The 17,427-nt window shown below is 27.1% G+C and overlaps 3 protein-coding genes and 1 long non-coding RNA gene across 6 annotated transcripts; 1 reads left to right on the top strand and 3 right to left on the bottom strand.

Moving 5' to 3' along the window:
- Positions 1-1,026: 1,026 nt before the first annotated feature.
- LOC117241699 lies at positions 1,027-2,436 on the bottom strand. Its single transcript, XR_004495100.1, has 2 exons — positions 1,967-2,436; positions 1,027-1,559 (listed from the first exon to the last, which is right to left on the bottom strand). It is a non-coding gene; the product is annotated as an uncharacterized LOC117241699 (long non-coding RNA).
- Positions 2,437-2,588: 152 nt separating this feature from the next.
- LOC117241698 (vesicle-fusing ATPase 1-like) lies at positions 2,589-6,144 on the top strand. Its single transcript, XM_033507701.1, has 10 exons — positions 2,589-2,750; positions 2,976-3,064; positions 3,405-3,629; positions 3,701-4,328; positions 4,410-4,634; positions 4,719-5,018; positions 5,123-5,413; positions 5,494-5,678; positions 5,766-5,924; positions 5,987-6,144. The coding sequence occupies exons 1-10, from the start codon at positions 2,739-2,741 to the stop codon at positions 6,102-6,104; spliced, it is 2,232 nt and encodes a 743-aa protein (XP_033363592.1). The 5' UTR covers positions 2,589-2,738; the 3' UTR covers positions 6,105-6,144.
- A 2,112-nt stretch (positions 6,145-8,256) lies between these two features.
- LOC117241894 (serine/threonine-protein kinase STK11) lies at positions 8,257-13,945 on the bottom strand. Of its 2 annotated transcripts, none has more exons than XM_033508146.1 (6): positions 13,397-13,740; positions 12,713-12,833; positions 12,075-12,260; positions 11,793-11,929; positions 11,305-11,648; positions 8,257-10,294 (listed from the first exon to the last, which is right to left on the bottom strand). In XM_033508146.1, exons 1-6 carry the CDS (start codon positions 13,738-13,740, stop codon positions 10,134-10,136), a joined length of 1,293 nt encoding a protein of 430 aa, XP_033364037.1. In that variant the 3' UTR covers positions 8,257-10,133. The 2 variants fall into 2 exon arrangements, with proteins under 2 accessions (XP_033364037.1, XP_033364038.1); XM_033508147.1 differs by lacking the exon at positions 8,257-10,294 and adding an exon at positions 10,615-10,740 and having other exon boundaries at positions 13,397-13,945.
- A 1,169-nt stretch (positions 13,946-15,114) lies between these two features.
- On the bottom strand, positions 15,115-17,158 carry LOC117241896 (zinc transporter ZIP9). 2 transcript variants are annotated; one of them, XM_033508148.1, is made up of 5 exons: positions 16,732-17,158; positions 16,459-16,585; positions 15,981-16,207; positions 15,747-15,881; positions 15,115-15,653 (listed from the first exon to the last, which is right to left on the bottom strand). In XM_033508148.1, the coding sequence occupies exons 1-5, from the start codon at positions 16,825-16,827 to the stop codon at positions 15,402-15,404; spliced, it is 837 nt and encodes a 278-aa protein (XP_033364039.1). In that variant the 5' UTR covers positions 16,828-17,158; the 3' UTR covers positions 15,115-15,401. The 2 variants fall into 2 exon arrangements, with proteins under 2 accessions (XP_033364039.1, XP_033364040.1); XM_033508149.1 differs by having other exon boundaries at positions 16,459-16,638; positions 16,732-17,151.
- Positions 17,159-17,427: the final 269 nt, after the last annotated feature.

The following is a 17,427-nucleotide window of genomic DNA, read 5'->3' as shown; positions in this document are numbered from 1 at the left end:
ACAGATCCGATACGTCTGCCACTCAAAATTTCTTGCACAGATTCTGTAAACAATCTTCAAAGTTGCTGAAAACACATTTTTTGCATGTAATAATAAACGTAATAATCGATCCCCAAAAAGTTTACAATAAAAGTCGTAGATATTAAAAATATCTATCAAATGAGATATCGAACGTTAAGATTGGTTAGCTCGTTGAGCTGTAAGCAAATAAAAACCGTTCAAAAACGCACTTTTTTCAAATGTCAATTATTCATGTAAAATTGAATATACGAAGTCGAAACTTTACATAAATGTAGCTTTTATCATCCTTAAAAAGTGTACCATATTTCATTTCCAAATATTTATTAGTTCTTGCAAAAAGCTATTTGTCACATAAACACACAACTTCATAAAAGTTAATTTTTACAATTTTAAGAAATCACACAGCAAGTGGCAGAGGCTTTCTCCATTCTTGAAGAGTTATACTATTATGTACAATTCGAAACTAAGCGACTTTTTAATTATAAACTATTAAAAAATAACGTCATATCATTATGTCATATCGTGACTTTGACAAATTCGCAAAGATATTTTCGACATTATATATTGTACTTCTACAATTTTGGATATGTTTGGGTTAAGTTCTGTAGCAAAGCATAAAAATGCAATGTCAACAAAATCAATAATTCGTGCGTTATTTCAGATTTTTATATCAAATATTTCATTTTTTAATTTAATCATTGATTTCTTTAATGTTATATTTTAATAAGTTTTAACGTAGAATGTTCCGCCAAATCGATATGTGTAAAAAAGATATATAGTTCTATTTCTCAGAAAAAACTATTTTAATTTTCATGTGTTCTCTATGCATTCTTCTATATAAAAAATAATCACATCAAATTATTTTTTCCTTGAAACCACCCAATTTTTATCCAAAATATTTTTCATTAAAATTATTACTTACGTAATAATCGATTTTATATTATTAGTACAATATTATTATAATATAAATAAAATATTTGTATTAATAATAAAAAATTGTTCTAATTAAAGTCATAATAATCTGCAAAATAACAACATTTATTTTATGAAAGATACATATATCTTGTACAAAAAACATAAATGAATTTTTATTTCATCGCAAAGCTACTTTTCTTTACTGTTCCTGTTTTAGATCAGCAATATTTAAGGAACATTAATGTAGAATAATCGCTAAAAAATTTTTAGGAGAAATGAGTTTAAAGATATTTGTTTCCATATAATTTTTCTACCTACTTGTTCTCTGTTATGGCTAGTTCTTAGTAGTATGTATTTGGTCCAAATACATTTAATGCAAAGCTTCCATAAGTGTTTTTTTTCAGAACTATTTTTTCTTAAAGCTATAGCAATTTCCTACATAGAAATACACAAAAATAAAGTACAAATTACCGTTTCATATTTCTAAATAGAATTTCATTCTGACTCCATTAAAGTATAAACAATATCTGTTATGATTGTCTAGATGACTGTCATTGTACATCATGTGTCTGTTGCTTTTGTGAGCCACATAGCTATTGTTGAGTCAATTGTGGCAATTGTTCCTGTGATTAAATGTAGAGGATCCATGTAAGAGATCAGAAACTATTACAATTTTTTTAATTTTTACATTTGAACTATTTTTCAAAACTTAATCATTTCTGAGACATTTAAAATCACTGATTTCACTTGGAGATACTTTCTTATTATTGTGTACTATGTAATATGTAATACCAGAGAGGAAATGTAGTACTATATTGTGGTAACGGTACCAGACAGATGATCAACAACCACAACTTGTGATTATAGTTAGTGGATTACTGACGTCATGACTCATACTTAGTGTTGTATACAAGTTATATACAGTTTTAGAAACTCCCGTAGAAAGAGTAAGATTCTTAAAGCGCTTTAATCAAGTGGTTAGGATTTGTTGTGCAACGTCAATATGCAAATATAGCCCGGGTTCGTTTACCTCCGTCTCTTTTTCATTCAAGTGTTACTAATCGCCAGCCAATAGTTGCAATCACAGTAGTCAAGTTTTGTTTACGTTTACTGTCTCGTCTTGTTAGGGAGACTATATATGTACTTATTTTAAGTAAACGGTGAAAAATTATAAAAATTATGTCAGTTTAACCCAGTTGAGTAAACCCAGTAGTTTAGTTTATATTCTTTACTTTCAATCAGTTATTGTTTTCACTGCAGGATGGCGTTAAATGCAAAATCCTAATCACTTGAACCCAGCGTCTGTGGTGGCCGATTTATAAAACACAACTTCCAATGTTAAGACCTTTACCCCATCCCCAAGAGTCTCCAGATTTGTGGATATGACCATGCTCTCATCCATACTGTAGGCAAATGGAGGTAGGGGGATAACGTTGTAGATGCAACGCGAAGAAGCATAAAACGAAATTCATGTGATATAAGCGAGTGGGATTAATACGACGTTATATTCTCTCAAGAGAGAAATTTTGTGATAACATCTTTATTTACACTGTGAACATATATAGATACGGTAATTCGAATTTTTCTCTTTTGGGAATTTCATGACAGCGCCGTTATGCGGCTAGTGAGAGGATTAAAATATATTAAAACATTGATGACATTCTCCACCACCAAAATTTCGACGAGTTGCCGAACCTATCGTATACATACTTATACTGTATAAGATCGTGATGATATTTCTATCCTGCATTGCAGGTCTCATACTGTGAATATAAACTTACTCCTTTCAATTCTATCAAAAAATGTCAGCAATGGTAAGTTTCAAATATGAAAGTGATTTAATACTTTGTTTTATTTATTTATTTTATATATTTTACGTAATAAATATACGTTGTATGTAATTGAACATATCTTTAAAAAGAATTTTGTGTCATCTCCTCCTTGCTCAATACTTCATCAATACCTAGGACTATGAAAGTGATATGCTGTCAATAAGTATGATTCACTTTTTTAATCGTAAAATTTACTTTTTTTCATAGAGGATGAAAGCAGTAAGGTGTCCTACTGATGAACTTAGTATTACAAATTGTGCTATAATCAATCCAGATGATTTCCCAGATGATGTCAGGTATAGGTATCTTATTAATTTATTGATTTGTTACCTATAATAAGATTTAAAGCTTAAGTGTCTATGTATACATATATGAATACATATATAGATTTTGATAAGACTTTAAACCAATTAAATTGAAATGCAATTTAATTTATCTTTTTATTTGTAATTGTTATATATCAATCTTATGTATAAGATATTGAGTACATATTGATAGATAATTCAAAATTTCAAATTTATATAAAATAAATGAAATAATTTAATATTACTATAATAAGATAAAAGAATAATACAATTTAATTTAATTTGTAATTTAGAGTTTTAGAGATAAGTTTAACATGGTCGTATTTTTTAGGCATATTGAAGTTACCACCGCACCAAATCATCATTTTGTATTTACTGTAAAACGGCATCATGAAGTACCTAGGGGAACTGTTGGATTTAGCTTACCTCAGAGAAAATGGGCCACTCTTTCCCTTAATCAGGAAATTGAAGTGCGACCGTATCATTTTAATCCTACCTCAAGTACAGAATGTTTATGCACTATTGTCTTGGAAGCAGACTTTTTACAAAAAAAATCGTATGTACATTACATGAAAAATTTAAAAAAAATGGCACCCGCAAGAAAATTTATGATACAATTTATTTTAGGACTACTTTGGAACCATATAACACTGATGAAATGGCTAAAGATTTTTTATTACAATTTTCGGGGCAGGCATTCACCGTGGGTCAACAGCTGGTGTTTCAGTTCAAGGATAAAAAAATGCTCGGCCTTGTAGTTAAAAGTTTGGAAGCTGCTGATTTATCTGCTATAAGTTCTGGACAAAATACAGCACCTAAAAAGACTCAAATGGGACGTTGCTTGGGTGATACTGTTATACAGTTTGAAAAAGCAGAAAATTCAAGTTTAAACCTTGTTGGTAAAGCAAAGGGGAAAGTCGTTCGTCAATCAATTATTAATCCAGATTGGGACTTCCAAAAAATGGGAATTGGTGGTTTAGATAAAGAATTCAGTGCTATTTTTCGGAGAGCATTTGCATCACGAGTTTTTCCACCAGAAATTGTTACTCAATTGGGTTGTAAACATGTGAAAGGAATTTTACTTTATGGCCCACCAGGTACAGGTAAAACGTTAATGGCACGGCAAATAGGGACTATGTTAAATGCTAGAGAACCTAAAATCGTCAATGGCCCTCAGATTTTGGATAAATATGTTGGAGAAAGTGAAGCTAATATTAGACGATTATTTGCTGATGCTGAAGAGGAGGAGAAGAGGGTATGAAGATATTTTCAACCTTCATTAGGTGTTTTATACAAGTTATTACTAGTATACTAATAAATAAATATTTATTCTTAGCTTGGACCAAATAGTGGATTACATATAATTATTTTTGACGAAATTGATGCTATTTGTAAATCTCGAGGTAGTGTTGCCGGAAATACAGGGGTTCACGATACTGTTGTAAATCAGTTGCTTGCAAAAATAGATGGTGTGGAGCAGCTAAATAATATTCTCGTTATTGGTATGACTAACAGAAGAGATATGATTGATGAAGCTTTATTACGACCTGGTAGATTAGAGGTATTCTTCTTAGTATCAAATATGCTTTAAAAATAATGTTCCAAAGACCATTTACTTAATTAAGTAAAATTTGTATACATACAGGTACAAATGGAAATTAGCTTACCTGATGAACATGGAAGATTTCAGATACTTAATATTCACACATCTAGAATGAGAGATTATAAGAAGATATCACCAGATGTTGATTTAAAAGAATTAGCCACATTAACTAAAAATTTCAGTGGTGCAGAATTGGAAGGTCTAGTTAGAGCTGCACAAAGTACTGCTATGAATAGATTAATCAAAGCTTCTAGTAAGGTAGAAGTAGATCCTGCTGCAATGGAAAAACTTATGGTTTCCAGGGCAGATTTTCTTCATGCTTTGGAAAATGATGTTAAACCCGTAAGTAATTTTTAATATAATTCAAATGTTATTAACAGAAAGCTATAACTTTTATTTATATTTTATTATATATTTTTTATTAATATTTGCACTTTATGTTATAGGCATTTGGTACAAGTGCAGAAGCATTAGATCATCTTCTTATACGTGGAATCATTAATTGGGGCAAACCAGTGGCAGAAATTTTGTCTGATGGTAATTTATATATTCAAGAGGCACGCTCTACAGAAGGTTCTGGTCTTGTATCAGTTTTGTTAGAAGGACCGCCGAATAGTGGAAAAACAGCACTTGCTGCTCAAATAGCTAAAAATTCTGATTTCCCATTTGTCAAAGTATGTACACCAGAAGATATGGTTGGTTTTACAGAATCTGCAAAATGTCTTTTAATTCGAAAGGTAAATATAAAATGAATATTTTCTAATTATAATATATTTAATAATATTTGGTATATATATATATATATATGTTTTTTTAGATATTTGACGATGCATATCGTTCACAACTTAGTTGCATTTTAGTTGATAATATCGAGCGTTTGTTAGATTATGGTTCCATTGGACCACGATATTCTAATTTGACTTTACAAGCGCTGTTAGTTTTACTGAAGAAACAACCACCTCGTGGTCGCAAATTATTAGTACTTTGTACCACGAGTCGTAGGTAAAATACTTAATGTTAATACAATGATACTTAAAGATAATAATACAGTATATATTTTTATTAATATAATTACCGTACCCTTTTTAGACAAGTTTTAGACGATATGGAAATGTTGTCAGCATTTAGTACAACTCTTCATGTACCTAATTTATCTACTCCTGACCATCTCTTAAGCGTTTTAGAGGAAGTGGAACTATTTAGTAAAGATGAAATAGCATCTTTACATGCCAAACTTCTGGGAAAACGGTATGTCTTTATACTAAAAAATTATCAATATCGAAAGCATGATTTGTATATTTTTCTTTCAGAGTTTTTATTGGTATAAAGAAGTTGCTATGCTTAGTAGACATGGCACGTCAAGTGGAACCAAATTATAGAGTTTCAAAATTCTTATCAAAATTAGAAGAGGAAGGTGGTTTGGAGTAATAAGTATATAAAGCTGTAATTATTTGTGTAGAAATGAATTAGATGTGATTTACGGAAGAGTATATAATACGTACGTAACAAAGAAATTTGCATTTACATACATATGAAATCTATACCAGTCGAAAAGATTAGGTACAATTGTGTGAGGTATATATATCATAGGAATACTTAAGTAAAGCATTTTAATTATTTATAAATGTTATGCATATGCTTTATATAAAAATGATATTTTCTACTATTTTTTTAAATGATTCTGTTAAACATACAGTATTCATAATTTTTTAATTGTATTTTTTTTAATTACTTGATAACAACTTGCTTTAAAGTTCGAAAATAATTCCACTAATTTAAAAATATGTAAAATACACAATGTAAAAAGATGCAAATATAATAGCCAAGATAAATGAAAATTTTCGTTAAGTGATAATACAACTAAATATGTGCAATAGATTATTGCATAAATTTTTAATTTTTAATTTCTTGTGGAAACTAAAAGTTTATTTTACATTTAACGTAATATAATATATAATATCATTCATATATAATTTTATTATATATGAAATGGGCACTATGTGTTATATCTGTGCAGAAATGAAATTTACATGTATCTTTGCAAAAGATAAAGAGAAATGCTTCCTTTAGTTTTAATTTGTTATTATAGTCTACTGTAAAATCAGTTTATATTAGTAACGTGTTTTCTAACAATGTTATAGCAATAAACATAATTGTTTATGTATTATCGAAATTTGTTACATGTATTATAAAAATATATTTGTATGCCTTCACTTGTATGTAATGTATATCCATACAACAATCTGCTATGTATTTATTATTACTTTACAGTTTGCTGTAATTCTAGTTGTAAATGTATGTATGTATGTATGTATGTATGTATGTATGTATGTATGTATGTATGTATGTATGTATGTATGTATGTATGTATGTATGTATGTATGTATGTATGTATGTATGTATGTATGTATGTATGTATGTATGTATGTATGTATGTATGTATGTATGTGCGTTAGTATTGATGTTTGTAGCATCTACATGCTCTTAATGCCTTTTAGAGATAAACAAAACCATTCCAAGAAATATTTACTTTTTTGCAATTGATAAGAAATATATGAAAAGATGAATATTTTTTATTAATTAAAGTTGAAAACTAATTTGATTTTAGATAATTTCTAAATTAATTTTGAAATTATCGTGCATGTTATAAATAAGTAATTTATTTTGTGCAAGTTATTTAAATAATTTGTTTCATGTTACTTTCTCTGTGTAGTGAAAATGTATTGAATAATTTCATTTAATTTGACATGTGTATTTATATACAGTTAAATTGTCTACAAGAAAATCTGTATATCAATATTAAATACTAATAGTTACACTTGATAAATATGTAATGTGAATCATATCTGTGTTAATATATTACAATAATAAATTTACGACATATGTAATATGTGTAAAAGTAAAATAAAATCTGATCGAGTGTAGTGATTAAAAATGTTATTATCTATCTACATTTTACCTAATTAGTAATTTATACATAAAAAATAAAACATAATAATAATCATAATGTCGCTCACTTGATATTACTCTTATTTTGTTTTGATAGTTTGTATACAAATATGATTATATTACAATTAAAAATTACAAACTATGTAATTACATTAGTGTATATAATTGTGCAATAATTTTTAATTTTTATACTGATCGGTTTTTAAATATGCATACAGTATGTTATAATAATACAGCTTAAATTTTTCATGCAATTCTTCATTGCATTGGGCCTGTTTCGCGTTATATTTATTATTCTTATTTACAAATTTTATTTCATTTGTATTAATAATTAAAATTATGATGATATCTACTATTTAATTCAAATTATTTACGTTAGAAATATTAAAAATTATATTAAAAATCAATAGTAACAAATTATATTTGTTATAAAAACTATTTTATTCAAATTTTATTATAGCATGATAATTAAACATGTTAAAAGATCACTCCATTAATTTTAATAGTTCTTTTTAACCTTTTAGTTACAACTTTGTATTAATATTTGAGAAAAAAGAAGTTTACAATTGAAAAAAATATTGGGGGACATTATATACTACTGATATATAAAAATAGTACACATATATTTTCATGTATATGTCCTTTTTTTGTTAAATTTACTATCAGTTTTGTTAATTTTATTTTGCATATTACTAAATTTTGAAAAATATAAATAAATAACAAATATTCAATCAAAGGTAATTAACAAAGCAGTATCCAAACTTGATGTCATCAATATTCCCTATTTTCCCATAAAGTTATCATACACTTCTTATCTAATACCTCATATTCTTTAAAGTAACACATACAATTTTACAATAAACAGTTTTTAACCAGGAAAGCAAGATTTGATTATCACATAAACTTGATATGAACTCCTACTTCTTAATTATTATTTCGTTCATTCTTTACGTAACTAAAAATAATTATAATTCTTTATTGTTTATAATATGTACAATCATAAAAAGTATAACCATTTTCCATGTGCTTTCAGTGCTTGGCAGTATTTAGGCACCTTAATTCCGTCAAGGAAAGAGAGAAAGAGAATAATTTATGATTTTATTTTTGTATAAATTGCGCAGGCGAAATAAGCATATTTAAAATAACATCGATATCGATATCGTTGATCTTCGCTTATTCTAAAAAGAATATTTCTTATTCCTGCAATAAAATTTTTGTTAATATTTCTTTCTTGAAATAAATAATTCTATTGTGGAAGCGTATTAGATACATAATATATCTAAACGTCGAAATGGTCGTATATCTTTTAACTGTTACATTTACAATTCGTACTTGAAATATATGTATGTATGTGTTCCTGTACAAAGATTTTATACACGCCAAATGTATCACACCCCATTGGCAATACTTGGTGTAATATTTAAAGCATGAATATGGAATATTTAGTACAAAATTTAAAAGTAGACATATAAATCAACAATGTTGTATTTATCCTTAATGATACTCAAGTACGCTTTAATAATATCTATTATAAGTATGTGTGAAACAATCCTCAATATTCTTGTATTATAGAAGAATCGATGTTTTATATTAAGTCATGTTACAAGAATTGCGTTAAGTGTTCATAAGTCATCTCACGATGATAATACTATAATATATATGCAGTCTACAAACACAGATCATATTTTCTAAATAACAATTATATATAAAATATTTTTAACATGTACATATATTGGAGGAAAGTTTCAATGTCGATTTAAAACAATATTTGTGACATATGTTTGATATTAGTCAGCACCAAATATTCTCTTTGTATGCTCGAATAACCTTATCCCCCATTATAACATCGGTCATAAAGTTTTTATATTACAAATAGTTTGTTGATGCATTATATAAATAAGCTTGTTTAATAAACAAAAGTTTCTGCTTTCCACTGAAAAGATAAAAACGAGTACAAACTCTTACAACGTCAAAGTTAGTAAAAAAACTCACACATATTCCTTTCAGAGTAACACGCTTTTTTTAATTTATAAAATGTGAGAGTAATAGAACAATAGCAAAATGATGATTGTGAAAAGGATACTAAAAATAATTTTATAATTTTCTCTGTGTTGCCTTTTAAATCTTTTTATCGCCTAAGTTAATAAAAAAAAAGAAAGAAATTGTACAAAAAAGACGTTTAACAACAGATATCCTTAATAATTGTAACTTCATTATGGCACATGAAAGAAAATCACTTTATTTGGATGTCGAGTCACTAACCTCATAATTAATAGATCATAATGAATTATCTACTATGACTATTTAATATTAATATCACAAATGTTTACATTTTCAATGTTTTTGAATTAGTTCAAATTTCATACTCAATTCGAGCTGTAGCTGGGTCGTTATTCTAGCACGGTTCAGCATTTATTAAATTTTCAGTCATCTCCATTGCAGAGAAACTTTGTATCTGACATAGTCAGGAAAATATATAATAAAAGATAAGCATGGTAATGAGTCAAATCACGATGGCTTACAAGACGGAAATTTCTTAACGTTAATACACGAAATTGGTTTGCGCCATCGCCGTTTACTTTGATGTGAATTTGGTTTGCTGTTGTGACTATTCCAAGTAGTTTTTTGGTCTTCACTAATTTTGTCCATTTCTTGAAGCCGTTTTTCTTCTGGACAAAAAAAAAGACAAACTTATTTAGTAATTGTTTATAAATTTATATTATGAGGGTTAATTTTATTTTTTTTTAATGTATATAATATAATAACTATAGTTAATCGTGCAATATACAAAACAAGTCATCATTGCAATAGTTATAATATTACTACACACAGTTTAAAATATGCATGACACATTGCAAAAGCTAATACATAGAACTATTCGAAAACATTGTTGAGTTAAAGATTTTAATTCCATAATTAATTTATATATAACTTTAGATGTTACAAAAGGCATAGGGGCAAAACAGGGTATACACTATATAGAGAGTACCCGTTTTTGTCAGCTCGCAACATCATAGGTAGATATAAGCGTGTCATTGTTACAGAATGGTGCATGTCTTTGATAAGAATACTAGTAGTCGATTTGAAAAAGATTGTTCAGTATTCCGTTTAGAATCTGAAAAGCAAAAGCTGTATTTTATTCAAGTGTTTATGTACTTTTATTATAATTATAATTTGTATAAATATATATTCTCTTTAATGATAATTGTTTTCTAATAATGTATATAAAAAAGATAGATAAGTTTTTGACCAACTTTTAATAACAATTTCCTTTGTCTTCAATTTAAAATAATCTATACAAATTATGCAAGACATCTTAATTTATAAATAAATATGTACAAATACTACGCTAATTCTGTTAAAATACAGTTATAGAATGTTTGTATTAGATAAAATTATTAGTTCAATTATAAAATAATATAATTAACAAATCGTTGCATAAATGCTACTTATGAACTGTAATGTATTATACCACAAATGTACTAACATCTAGTTTGTATATTTCTTATTGGTGTCTTTATACATGCAGATTTTATCTTACCTTTCTGTTAGTTGTGAGAATACAAATTAATATCAAATATTATCGCAACAAAAATTTAAGCTTTAATACATAAATACAATAACACATAGCACAATGCAAAAAATCTAACTAAAAAGAAAAAAGAATAAAAATACATACCATTTAGCTGATGTTCGGTATAATACGTAGGATTGTCGTCACCTCCGTAATGATACTCCATCAGGTACGGTAGTACGGTCATGCTGTGCCATTTATGTCCTTTAAGAGGAGGTATAGGCACTTCTTCTTGCGTTTTAGGATGCCTGCATATAGTCCATGGGTGTTTTTTAACTTGTTGCAAAGTAAATCTTTTATCTGCGTCTTTTTGCAGCATTCCTTGTATAAGAGATTTTAGTGGCTCTTCTACTTCTTCAGGTATAGTATATTCACCTTTTCCTATATTTTCATATAATTTATAAATATTATCGCCTTGAAAAGGATATTGACCTGTAGTTATATTGTACCTATAAAATATTTATAATCTTATTAAAAAGTGTTTGCTAAATCCCCTTATATTATATTTTATGAAAAATAGAATTTGATTTGTAAATATAACTTATTTTAACACAACAAGTAAATAAATATAACTTATAGAAAAGTATACTTACAATGTAACTCCACTGCTCCATATATCTACTTTAAAACCAGAAAATGTTTCACAGCCATTTGCAATTTCAGGAGGCTGAAATGCTGGTGATCCTTGTCCCATTTTACATGTATCATCTTCAGAAAACATATCTAATGCCTAATAAAAACGTAAAAAATTGTACAATGTAATCTTTTAGTTTATGATCTATTCTATTAACACAAACTTTAACTTTATTAATTTGGAACACTTGAATTTAAATATTACATTAGTATAATAAAAAAAAAATAAGTTAAATATATACCTCTGCAACTCCAAAATCACTAATCTTCAATGTGCCATCTAATGCTAATAATAAATTCCCTGGTTTTATATCTTTATGTACTATCCCTTTGCTGTAGAGGTATTCTAAACCATCCAGTAACTGACAGAAATAGTCATGTGCTTGCCAAATTGGAAGCTTCTTAAGAGGTGTGCTTCCCAACATATCCTGCAAAAAATCTAATAAATAGAAATCTAATTGTTGTTAATTCCATGCAGGTTTTTATTATACATAAAATTTACATAAAATAACAGATTTTAAAGTGTAAAAAGCTATTGTACTAAATTACAAAAATTATATCATATGGAGTTAATTAGATTAAAATATTAATTTTGTTATATATACTGTCTATTGATACATATTACATTAAAAAATTAATTTTAAAACTATATCTTTTACTCTTATACTGAATATATAAGATAAATCAGTTTTAAATATTGTTATAATATATAGTAAAAAATTTTTCAAATGTTTATAAAAGCACTACAAATATATAGAAATGTTGAATTAATTATCACACAGATTGCACTAAAACTTTAAACACAATCAAACATCAATGTATAGAGGCATATGTGTATAACACATTCTAAAATAAACCATGTAAGGCTTTTGAACTTTACCTGTAATCCACATACACAAAATTCCATAACTAGGTACATCTTCTCCTTTTCATCATTATATAAAACATCTACAAGGTTAATTACATTCTTATGTTTTAATATCCTTAATAGTCTTATTTCCCTGTTAATGAATGTGAATAAATAGTATTTAGAATTCTAGAAAGTAATCATATATATGTCTTAAAAGATATATATTACTTTTATGTATCAACGTAGCCTTCTTTTCTAAGGTATTGTATAAATTATAAATTGTCAGCAAATATTTATGATTTCTAACATTGTGTTTTTTAAATAAACTACATTAAGAATAATAATACACACATAAATTTTAATTTTTTTGTATATACTAAAATAATTGTTATAAGTTTTATAATGTTATGTAATGTTACATTAAACTTTTAACGATTCTAATAATGTAAATGTTTACATTACGTGTATTATTCTATTTTGTACATTCATTCTTATTGGATTAATATGAATATCATACGAGTAAATATTGCTCTTTCTTTGTGTTTTGTACAAATAATAAAAAATAAGATTTAATATAACAGAAATCATGTGGTATCATATCTACAAAATTCAACAGATTGACTGCATAGTATTAGCAATTAAAAATTGTTTTAATCGATTTTATTTCATGAATAAATAAGATATAAAGGAAATATTAAAATTTTTTAATCGTACCGTTGAACGTTAAGCTCTCCATTTGGGATTCTACGAAGTTTCTTCCTTTTCAAGATTTTCACGGCTCTTCGACAAAGTGTCTCTGAGTCCAACACTTCTTTCACCTTTCCGTAACTACCTTCACCAAGAACATCACCCATAACATATTTACCGATAAATTTACATTTTTTCTTTTTTTCTTCGTATATAATCTGATCTGAATCCACCCTATGGAAGAACATGTTGATCTCATCCAAATCATAGTTCGGATCATCATTGATCCACGTGACTGGCTCGATATCCCGAAATATTTCATTGTTAATTTCTTCTTCGTCTGGGTCACATATTGTGATCCTATTGTCCATTTTTCACAATGCTAATTGGACTAAAGTTACTGAAAACCACGCAACTTTAACCTAAAACACGACCGGCACCACCATTGTTGTGAATTACAGCTGTGTGTTCCACCACGGCTTGTGATAATAAAGGACACGATCGTCATCCCAGTTTCGGAACAGCATGTACTTACATACTAACTATACTAGCGCTTAAATTCGAAATATTACTTTAGCACCTGAAAATATACAGTGGCTACAAGAAATATTAACACATGTTCTTATTTTCCAATGAAGCGTTTTTTAATCGAGTTCTACATTTTGTTTTCATAGTATTAAATTTTTGTAACCATATGAAAATATGTACTATTAAATGGTACGAAATTTTATATACTTGGATTAGATTAATTAGTGTGTAGGTACTATAATCAGGTACTAAATACTGGGGTATATCAATACTTTTTGTAACCTCTGTACAAGTATGTATATTGAATTGTATTATATTTTGTGTTTATACAAATTTTCTTTTTGCTTGTTTATACAGGTATTTTATTCTTTCACTTTAACATATTGACTACCATATGAATTTTATATGCATATTTTGTCTTGGGAGCCGTAATAGATTTAAATACATATATATTTAATTTTATATATATAATTTTTGCAAAATATTTTTAGTATATCTACGCACTTTTGTCTGACATCTAAGTCATTCATATTGTTAAATATTTCTTAATCCATGAAATTTATCTTACTTTAATTATACCAAAAAATTGAGCAATGTGAGTTATTGATGACACACTATAGTTGTCAACGGATCAAAGCAAAAGTACTGAAAGATACAAAAAAATTTTAATTTAATGTTAGCAACTTAGACTAGTAAAAAGAAATGTATTGCATAAAGATATATATATTTGTATGTCAGATGTTATATTTATTTAAATATTCTTGTAGTATTCTTATAAATAAATGGATTGATATAACAACAATTTTTTAAAATTATTTCAATCTATCCTTATAAAATAACGTATATTTTGATAAGAATCAGATAATTTACGGTCCCAAAATCTCATGAGTATAAAGAACTTCCTACTATGATTTCTTAAAATATTTTATATAAAAATTAAAAATATAGATTTTAATAGATGAAATAAATTAATTGTAGTATGTTATATTATTAATCAGGTACTGCTATGTTACAATATGAAATATATTTCTTAAAACATATCTTTTATAGTATAAACAATAGAATAAAACTTTAAGAGTATAATACAAAAAAGTTTTATAGTATAATCAATATGGAGCAATAAAAAAGTCCTTTAATTTATTTTTTATATTCAAAGTTCCATTTACTAATAAATAACATTTATGAAGTTTCATTGGAAAATGAAAACTTGATAGAAATGTTTTTTGCGTTATTTTATATAACTCTGTGTCTTACTCTTTTATCTTTAAATTTATACAAATATATAATAATATGATATGCCCTTTCTACAATTATGTACAGTACATAAAAGTATATCTCTTGATTATTATTGAAACAGGTGTCTGAATTGACGAACTTTCCAGTTGTCACTTCATGATTTTATATAAAAATCATGGAATATATTAAAATATTATACCTTTTAATGAGAGGGACATTTTATATTACACATAGTGAAAAAAAGATGTATTTTTTGTATGATATTTTGTCAATGATGATGACCAGTCGTAATTAATGCAGGTAAAAGGGAACCCAATACTAAAACTAATATTTCTTTAACTTTTAGTCCAGAAGAAGACACTGCAACATTTTCGGCAGTTGGTAGATGTGTATAGTTGCCACTATTTCTTGTCATTAGTTCTGGTAAAACATGTACTGTTGCAACATATAGGAATGTACCTGCACTAAATAACATTGCTACTCCAGTTGCATTAACATTACTAAGTGTTTCTTTCCCTTCCTAAAAATATATATAAGTATATCAATTTTACATTAATGTTCCGAGAATATATATTAAGGATTCATTTCATTATTTAATCTTAAAACAATTTACCTTCCCAATACCAAAATATGTTACAAGAGCAAGACAAGGTGCAGCTAAAGAAAATACTAAAAGATGTCTACCAATTTTTTTTCTATCTACTCCCTCATGTAGTAAAAATGATACCAGACCAAATGCAGCAGGTGCCTGTAAAAAATACCTGAGTTATTTATTTAACACTTACTACATATATTTTTAACATTTTTCTTCTTAGATACGGAAAACTACTTAATTTATTTTGTTTACCTTATGTAACATTATTGCTAAAAAAACAATTAATTCTACATCAGCCTGTGATGTAGTTGCAGCAGCTCCTAATGCTACTCCATCAGCTGCTGCATGAACTACGAGACCTAAGGTGGCAGTGACACTCCTTTCTCTTACTCCACTTCTTCTAGCTGAACATTGATCAATCAGTAGCATAAATACAAAACCAAGTATTAAACTAATACCTATTAAGGAGTGAGGATCACCTAAAAAGTGGAGGTCAAAAATATTAAGTTTTACTGAAATAATATCAAATTACATCTAAAGGGATTTCAAGTATTTTAATTGGCTATATATATAGTTTTTTATATAAAACTAAAATACAAAATATGAAAAATATTTCTGTTCATTATAAATATAAATATTAATATCTTATATTATAAAAAAAATACAAAATATGTATGTTTATCATATATAAAAAACTATTTCATTATAAATATTATAGTGAAATACTAACTGTGAACTCCTTGATCACTATTGCTTCCATCAGTAAACAATGCTCTTATACCTTCAGGTATAATCACAGCTAGCGCAGTGCCTACAAGAAGTCCAGCACCAAGTATCGAAACCAGTTGTAATTTATCCTAGAAAGATTAAAGGTTCATGATGTTCATGATCATGGGGTTCTTTGTAGAATCTGTAATCAGTAGTTTAAGTATATGACAATCACAGAAAATGATAGATAAAAAAATTGTTCTTTTCATCTATCGTCAAATGAAAAGGACATTACCTCAGATAAATTCATGACTAATGGCAAGGATCCAGCTATACAGGAACCGACTAACATTACCAGTGAAAGCATCCATAGTATTGTACTTTCTTCCATTTTCTAAGATGTATTTTTTGAATAAATGAAAGATATTTACTTCATCGAATTAATACTTTCCCATTGCCATTTAATATTAAGTTATCAGTTCTATTGTACCTGCTAAAACAATTCAATTTTTTTTCTATAACATTCTAACTAAAATACCATTTCTGACAGCGTTTAACAATCTGTTTTCGTCTACGTAGCAGTTTCGCGGTGAATACTGTGATTATAGCAACGACATAGAAGTGGAGAAGTTAGATGAAAATAGAATATGTCATAATGAAAAGTTTTCATCGAAGATTCATTTCGCTGAAAATATTAATATTTAATATATTTCTGTCATATTTGAGAAACTACTTAAAAGTAAAATGAATGCTTAATGAAAGATCTATTAGTTTATTTAAGAAACAAGCGATATATGTATACAAACTAAGGATGATACATTCAATGCTCTGTGAACTTAAAAAAAAAAGGATCAACGAACTCAAATCTATATATTTCTATTTATTAATTTTCATGAATAATATTTACTTGCATAGATGGCGTATAAGGATTTATCTCATAACTACGTAAAAAAAGTAAACAAACAATGCATATAATCAATAACTATAGATA

The sequence above is a fragment of the Bombus vosnesenskii genome, unplaced genomic scaffold (assembly GCF_011952255.1).
Source record: "Bombus vosnesenskii isolate JDL3184/JDL3185 unplaced genomic scaffold, Bvos_JDL3184-5_v1.1 scf7180000016261, whole genome shotgun sequence".
NCBI classification, from domain to species: Eukaryota; Metazoa; Arthropoda; class Insecta; order Hymenoptera; family Apidae; genus Bombus; species Bombus vosnesenskii.
This window is presented reverse-complemented; position numbering and strand designations above follow the sequence as displayed.

Excerpts from the sequence above, each read along its gene's own strand:
- LOC117241896 (XM_033508148.1), bottom strand. The coding sequence starts at position 16,827 with ATGGAAGAAAGTACAATACTATGGATGCTTTCACTGGTAATGTTAGTC. Across the intron at positions 16,586-16,731 it reads TAGTCATGAATTTATCTGAG|GATAAATTACAACTGGTTTC; the intron begins GTAATGTCCTTT and ends TAATCTTTCTAG. Across the intron at positions 15,882-15,980 it reads TAGCAATAATGTTACATAAG|GCACCTGCTGCATTTGGTCT; the intron begins GTAAACAAAATA and ends TATTTTTTACAG.
- LOC117241698 (XM_033507701.1), top strand. Across the intron at positions 3,630-3,700 it reads GACTTTTTACAAAAAAAATC|GACTACTTTGGAACCATATA; the intron begins GTATGTACATTA and ends AATTTATTTTAG. Across the intron at positions 5,679-5,765 it reads CTTTGTACCACGAGTCGTAG|ACAAGTTTTAGACGATATGG; the intron begins GTAAAATACTTA and ends TACCCTTTTTAG.
- LOC117241894 (XM_033508146.1), bottom strand. The coding sequence starts at position 13,740 with ATGGACAATAGGATCACAATATGTGACCCAGACGAAGAAGAAATTAAC. Across the intron at positions 11,649-11,792 it reads TGGAGCAGTGGAGTTACATT|GTACAATATAACTACAGGTC; the intron begins GTAAGTATACTT and ends AATATTTTATAG. Across the intron at positions 10,295-11,304 it reads TACCGAACATCAGCTAAATG|AAGAAAAACGGCTTCAAGAA; the intron begins GTATGTATTTTT and ends TTTTTTGTCCAG.